This window comes from Battus philenor, unplaced genomic scaffold, assembly GCF_028537555.1.
Source record: "Battus philenor isolate CCGP_79_NKW_IND1 unplaced genomic scaffold, ilBatPhil1.0.hap1 SCAF_11, whole genome shotgun sequence".
NCBI classification, from domain to species: domain Eukaryota; kingdom Metazoa; phylum Arthropoda; class Insecta; order Lepidoptera; family Papilionidae; genus Battus; species Battus philenor.
Window position 1 is genome coordinate 13,148,360 of NW_027181673.1, and position 7,509 is coordinate 13,155,868.

At 33.6% G+C, this 7,509-nt stretch overlaps 1 protein-coding gene across 2 annotated transcripts; it reads left to right on the forward strand.

Moving 5' to 3' along the window:
• Positions 1–783: 783 nt before the first annotated feature.
• Positions 784–3,933, forward strand: LOC137930936 (uncharacterized). Of its 2 annotated transcripts, none has more exons than XM_068774307.1 (5): positions 784–818; positions 1,739–1,822; positions 2,391–2,585; positions 2,975–3,089; positions 3,775–3,933. In XM_068774307.1, the coding sequence occupies exons 2-5, from the start codon at positions 1,745–1,747 to the stop codon at positions 3,864–3,866; spliced, it is 480 nt and encodes a 159-aa protein (XP_068630408.1). In that variant the 5' UTR covers positions 784–818; positions 1,739–1,744; the 3' UTR covers positions 3,867–3,933. The 2 variants fall into 2 exon arrangements, with proteins under 2 accessions (XP_068630408.1, XP_068630416.1); XM_068774315.1 differs by having other exon boundaries at positions 812–899.
• Positions 3,934–7,509: the final 3,576 nt, after the last annotated feature.

Below are 7,509 nucleotides of genomic sequence, written 5' to 3' on the forward strand. Positions count from 1 at the left end.
CTGCTCGCAGTTATAATGAGCGCGGAGACTCTCAACAGCGCGATGCAAACTTTTGTTACTGTTGCGCCATCTATCATCTATCCGTTTCATTACCGACGCCACCGCGATGCGATCGACTGCGCGGACACGTGGGTAAAAGCTCGTTGCTAGGCAACGCGTGTTTCGAGGCGCGGTCTATAGGGGGAGCGGTTAGCGAGTGGTGCGCGATATGCACGCCACAAGATCATCCGTCTCTGTCACTTGTTTACAAATAAAAAAACGTTATTTTAACTCTAGCCACCAAATATTGTCTTATAAATATTAGTGTATAGCAAATAGAGAAAAAACGTTACCATGTACATATCAAACGATTTAATAATAAACAATTTACAAAAATTGCGCAATGATGCACAGTAAATTAAAACTATTATCACATGTTTATTGACCACGCTGTCACAGAAAAATGTTAAAAGAAAAAAAAACTGTAATGACTTACCACCACACTAGTAATGTCCCTTAGCTTTTATGCTAATAGCTCTTATATGCAATAATTAAATTTATAAAGTGAAGAATAACTCGCTTTATTAACAAATAAATAAAATAAAAAAAGTACTATTAATGACTACCATGACAAAATGATTTGTTTGTATATATTCCTATTTTTAAAAAACAATAAATGAATATAGTAAATTTTTTTATGTAAATAGCAGTCTCTGGCAGCTAAAGCTTTAAAAGCTTTTTTAACGAAAGCTCGTGCCGTTGCTATAAATTTTCGCGTTACTAGCATTATTTGCAAACCAGTTGCTCCAGTCGGAATCGGAAAGTGATAAGTATTGATTGTAAGTGAATGTTTACTGAATTAAATCTGTTAATATTGTGATTTGACATTAGTAAAACTACGTTAGAGAAAGAAATTATCAGTAATGTATATAAAAATTATTTAATTATTAAACGTAGATAAATTTGACGATAAGATTAAAAATGTTGCTGTTTGATTCTGTTCACGGCGTTATTTTTAATTAGCCAAATTGTGGATTAATTATCAGTGGTGAAATTCTGTTGAAAGATTTGTTTTTCATCACTCCACATTTTTAAAACAATTTCAAAAATTCGAAATTTATTTATGCAGAGTTTAAGACTGCCTTAGCCAATTAAAGTATTGATTAATGTATATAATTCCAGCTTCTAATGAAAATGTAATTTCATGTCTTAGAGTCAAGGGTGCAATTGCAGTGCAACTAGATGAAGTGTTTAAAAATTTTTGAACGACAAACACATCACAGACATTTTGTGGTGGACAACAAGTCAAATCATCTTCGTCGAGATTTTAGTTTAGGTTATAGAGGCAATGTTTAGCAAGACTCGAAATAATTAATAATATTTAGCAGTTAAAAAAACAGTTATTTTTTTGACACCATCAATTTATTTAAAATAAATTTCTAATTAATGAAAGTTATTTTTGTTTTACACGGTAATAACAAACGTTTAGTTAATAAAATATTAATATTTTTAGGTTGCTTTCATCATTCGTAAAATGTCCACCGCTGAACATTGATATACAGTAGGACTAAACATAACACTTATGAGAGATGATTTTATACAACCTTATGCCCACTGCGCACTTGGTCACACAACATAATATTTTGTCATAACGTCACTTCGATCTTGTCCTGAATATCGTATTATTGATTGATACAATTATAGCCTGTAACGCATAAAACTCAATATGTGAAATTATAACAGAATTGTTGAATTTCAGAATAAAATGGAAGAAACGAAACGTAAATGTTATTTCGTCATAGATCTTAAGACGGTGTGTTTCATCCTTGGCTACCTTCAATTGGTATGTATACTACGTTAAGCAATTTTAAAGATTTTTTTTTTAAATTGACATATGATAAGGCATTTTATTTCAGTCAGGAAAGTGCACCTCTTTACTCGCAGACATTTAAATTTTCATTATGTATGAATTAAACGAATTCCGTTAGTAATATACATGTAAACATATATGTGCGTGTATGTATTTATTAGGCAAAGCGGAAAGTAATGTTGTTTTCTTAAGTAAAATTCACACGACTACATTTTAGACATTTTTTTATTTATATTCAACAATATGTTCACCTTCGTTATCAAAAACCTTTTGCCGTCTAGTATACGTCTTTCAAGTACGTAATGAGATACCAATTGACATTCAAATATCGACGTGCGCAGAAACGACATTACTTTCCGGTATATATATATATATATATATATATATATATATATATATATATATATATATATATATATATATATATATATATATATATATAAATTGAGCCACCTTAAGCGATAGATTTTTAAAAAGTTAGGAACATCAACGCACACATGTATAGGCTTAAAGTATACTATTACGTTATTAATTATTTCAGATCCTGTACGTCGTCGGTACGGTGATTTCGACCTGCCTGATGATCATCAAACTATCAATGATGTATCTTTATGAAGAACAGACGCCAAAGATGATTGAAAATTTCGTCAGGACTGAAATGATCGGACTAACGGCATTGCCTATAGGTATAATAATGAGCAACCATACATACACCCTAGTCATGGGACTGCACGCGGTACGTTTTTAATACTTTTACATCTAGTTCAGCCGTAGTAGTTTACATTTATTTTTTAAAACAAATTCGCGCTTATTAATTTTTGCCTATAAATAAAGTGCTATAATGCGAGTATCGCAGAATTAAGCTCTAAGTGCTAAAACATTATAATGCAAGAGCTTTAGTCATATTGTGATTACAATAGAAGTACAGCGCTACAGGACGAGAACTTTAGTATTATGGTGCGAATGCAACAGCACTACACAGCGCTGTAGAGCAATATGTGAGCTATAGCACAACAGTGCGAGTGATTTAAGGCGACAAAGCGACTATACAGAGCGAGTGCTATAGTGGAACAGTGCAAGTGCTATGGTACTATCGGTAAAGTATAATGTAATTTTTTTTTACAGGATGATATAGTACGTATCGCGATATACTTAATTTTCGCCTCAGTAATGCTCCCATTGATAACCGTATCAACAACTATCTTGCCTTTCCCCACCATAATCGCAACTTTAATGATTGGTAAGTTTGTTCTACAGTAATTTTAGTTTTTTTTTTATTTTTATTTGACCGCTAGAAATGGCGAAGAATTTTCAATACGCTAATTTAGAAAATGATGGAAATATGAGAAACATCACTAGTAAATAACCAGATAGAGGTCATTTATTAATTAATTTTATAACTTACTAAGGGCATATATAATAATCTCTTGTACACGTCATAAGAATGCTGGGGTAGACTTTATAATAACTTGAATCAAATTAAGCTACATTAAATTACCATTTAAAAGGGCTTCTTTGGTAGATATTTTTGGAAGCCGTTGATCACCATTATTTAAGCGGTATGACATCCACTAATCATGGGCCTACCCCAGGGAATGGTTCGAAGTGGCCTTCATCAAGCGTCATACAGCGACTTTAATATGTCCTCGTGGGTGGAACGTTCTATGCTGCGCTTGCAGTTCCATGGTCTCCACTTCGATACGATGAAGCTCCAGCGGCTATCAGGTATCACGAACCAGTATTCACAGCGTGGGATGTCCATAACAAGGGTGGATAGACGACCTCGTTAAGATCGATCCTGGATGCAGGCCGCTTCAAACAAGTCGTGTTGGATATCTATGGGAGGAGCGAAAGCCATGTCTACGAGTACATTGAAAATAATTATTTTTTAACAGATTTTTTTTAAATTACTTTTATGTTTTTAGGTTCGGACGCCTTATCTATATATGTCATCAACAAATATTATAAACAAATAGATGGTGTTGATTTGAATTTCCTTTGGGAATCATCAGACTAATTATGTCATAAGAAAAACACGTATAATCGAGTGCAAATATCGATTTTTTGGTAGCAAAATATTTTCTTTATTTCTGTAGAGCTTGATTTATAAAAAACATAGATATTTTTTAGTTGAATTATTAGAAATAAAAGTTGATTCTTTATTTGTTTTTTTTTTGTATACCATCCTTTAAGAAATAAATGTTCCAGCTATGATTTTTTGGTTTACGATATGATATTTAAAATCCAAACATGTAATGCTTTTAACTTAAGATTTTGGCTTTATAGAGCACTATCTCTGTCCCACACTACCTATGTGACGTTTTGTCAGTCGTATTTCGTGCGACAGAGATAACGCTCTACCAAGCCGAAATTAGCCGATTGTCTCGTTCCAAAGGTCGATATGCAATATCGCCGGGTATTGTAATTTTAATTTGACAGGTGCAACGCACCTATAAAGTAAACTCCTCATATTGGAAATCTGAAGCCTATGATGGTAAAGACCCATATATAATGTCCTTTTCCTAACTCTTAAATAGACTCACTACGCCCTCGTATAAATTAAGAAATATGGAAGGAAAAAACTTTATTTGGATTTCACTAGTAATTGTTATACTTAAGCCTGGAAGGCTTCTGTGTTTGCCATCTGGTGTTATTTTATAAGTTATTTATGGATCTTTCCAGTAGCTAGTAGCCCTTTCCCATTTTATTAGTTATCTATCTCCCGTCAAAATAATTTTATTTACACAGATTTAAAATAGTTTTTTTTTTTTTAAATACGTAAATTATTATGAAATGTTACGCCATTCGACGACCTTTTTTGTATGAACTAAGTATTTTAAATACGCCGCAAAAGTTCGTCTGCGTTCCAACCAGTTTCAAATATTGTCATATTAAGGATCCGAAGCAACTGTATATGTGATGATTATTGCGTTCTATGATTGTTTTTATTAAATCATTCACATGGGTTTATTATTTAAATCATAGGTTTGTGGCGACTTTCTTTCCCGATTAATATTGAAGACCCGACAAGTCAACTATGACTACAATACCTGGCAATAAATATTGCACATCGACATTTGGAAAGAGACAATCGGCTAATTTCAGCTTCGTAGAATACTTTCTCTGTAGCACTAAAAACAAACAATATCTGCGACAGAGACAACGCTCTACGAAGCCGAAATTAGCCGATTGCCCCTTTCCAAAGGTCGATGTGCAATATTTGTCGCCGGGTACGGTATCCGTGTTAATTACATCAAAACCGAAGAGAATATCCCATAGATTGCTCTCTTATTTATAAGTCTTTGATAATTATTACTTAGATAAAGTTAAAAAATTGTAAGTATAATATGTACTATGGATAGGTAAGAAATTATAAGATTATTCATATTTTACGGATAGTGGAACTAGATGAGAAAATTTATTTTGTTATGAAAATTAATTATTTAAGAGTTGGAATTCGCGCAAAAATAACAAAGTACCGCTATAGGGGCAGATTCTCGAGTTGTTCAATTGTACAAACCATTATTACAATATTACAACCCATTCCCATTTCAGATAAAATTTCTACGTTTTTTTTTATTATCGACAAATAAAAGCGTGCTTTCTGCCAGCCTTAATATGTTTGAATTAATATATAACATCAATGAATTTCGCTGTTTGTTTACAATCTCTTTATAAGGAAAAGGAAACGCAACGTAAAGAAAAATGTTTACGATATCTGTTTCATGAGGTGAAATAGCTTCTCTCATATAATTATCCTCTTTAGCTGTGACAGTTGCTCAGGTTTAACAATTACGAAAATCATGATGTAATTTATATGTAATAAATTGTCTCTGGTCATTCATGCATCCGGACTCTACGGTTACGTCTTGTATTCTTGTTTTTCATAATTTAGTATGATAATCACTCCTAAATAACACAAGGGCTCCTTTATGCTCGACATCGCGGAATAGCAAGAGATAGTTGCAGTCGGCGAGATAGGTTTGGGATCTTTATTTTTTTTTATTTTTTTGGTGCGGACTCTTACTGCTATCCAAATGACTATGATTAGTAAATTCCGCAGGATTTTTTTATTTTATTGGACCCCACTATTTGGGGGGCCTCATTGTTCCTCTATATTCGGGAAGGACAGGGTGGTTTTTTGTCTCATTAATTTTTTTTTTCACTGTCCTTTTAATTTTCATTATCTACTATCATTTTTCACATAATCTATCGTTCCATTCTTTCTTTCCACAATTCATTCTATCTTTCTCTTTAGTTCTAATTCTCATTAATATATCGCCTTCTTATTTCACATTTTTATTAACAGTTTTATGCTTACTCTAATACACCGTTTTATTTGTTTATTTTTGTAACATGTTTAACTATTACTTTACAAAAACTGAAAAACCATTCCCTACTTTTTGCAGCTTCTAACATAGAGGCCATGTTCCCCTCATTTATTTTTACGGTCAACCGGCATTCAGAGTCGACACGGAGTCCTCCGAATGGGCTACCAGTTGGACCACGGTCTGGTTCACGCCCGGTTCACAGAAGCACGAGGGGTCCTCCTTGAGCTTAAACCGGTGAAGGTACTCGGAGAAGCCTCCGTGCCCCGTAAAGAGCTGGACCATCTTGATACTGCAGAGCGCGCGATAGGCTGAGACGACGTCCGGGAAGAATTTCCGCGTTGTCGATGCCGTCGTACCTTCCATATACCTCCTATTCCATTCTTGAGATGGGGCATCATTCATCATCATTCCGCAGGCTTTAGGTGGCATGGCGTAGAGGAAACCTAGACTAAGACCTTTATTAAGGTAGCGCAACACGAGGGTTCTAGAGGGAGTCTCGGTTCGGGCCAGTACATATTACTATTTTACTCGATTAAGAAGCCACCAAGTTCTTAGATCGTTTCAGTGGATGCTCCATGAAGTGACTACACTTATGGGTACCCACTTAAGAACATCGGCTTGAGCTGTCACGTTTTGGGGGGAGGGGGGGGGGTAACTTTTAAACCTGAATGTCTGTCAGGCGCTTTACATGATATTAAATGTACATTCCTCTGGCTCGAGGGTGGGGATTTCCAACCGGCCAAAATTTCGACAAATAAACATTATTTCTTCCTCACTCCTGCACATATGTTAGACAGAGACGTAATGTAGTAAATGATACACGTTGATCAAGTTGTACTGGCAACGGCCTATAGTTTTCCCATAGCTATAGCTTATAAGCTAATAGCGTTTTAGAATTTTATTTAAGAACTTTAGCAAATTTATTGATTAAGTTTACGTGACTTTTTAATATTAAATTAAATATAAAATAGTCACGTCGATTAAATTTACAAATGTGGGCACTTAAATTTAAATAATTAAATAAAACGAAACTAAAAAATCGTGTAATAACGAATTAACACATCCATTAATTTATAAACGTAACCGGAATATTTTCCATGTTTTATATTTATAAATTTATTTTGCATAGATAATGATATGAAGATACTTTCTTCAAATAATAATTTTCAATCCATTAGTTTTATAGTTTCTCCATTAGAAACTTTATAAATTAAAGAAGTTAGTCTGTCCAAAAATACGCTGTAATAAAAAAAATCCCGAATTCAAGGCCCAAGTATTTATTTTAATGTTCTTTAATATATATCAAAAGTTTAAAATTTATTTTCCCTC

Bases quoted from the DNA above. Each gene is read 5' to 3' on its own strand.
- LOC137930936 (XM_068774307.1), top strand. From the start codon at position 1,745: ATGGAAGAAACGAAACGTAAATGTTATTTCGTCATAGATCTTAAGACG. The intron at 1,823-2,390 runs GTATGTATACTA...TAATTATTTCAG, and splicing joins TCCTTGGCTACCTTCAATTG to ATCCTGTACGTCGTCGGTAC. The intron at 2,586-2,974 runs GTACGTTTTTAA...TTTTTTTTACAG, and splicing joins TAGTCATGGGACTGCACGCG to GATGATATAGTACGTATCGC.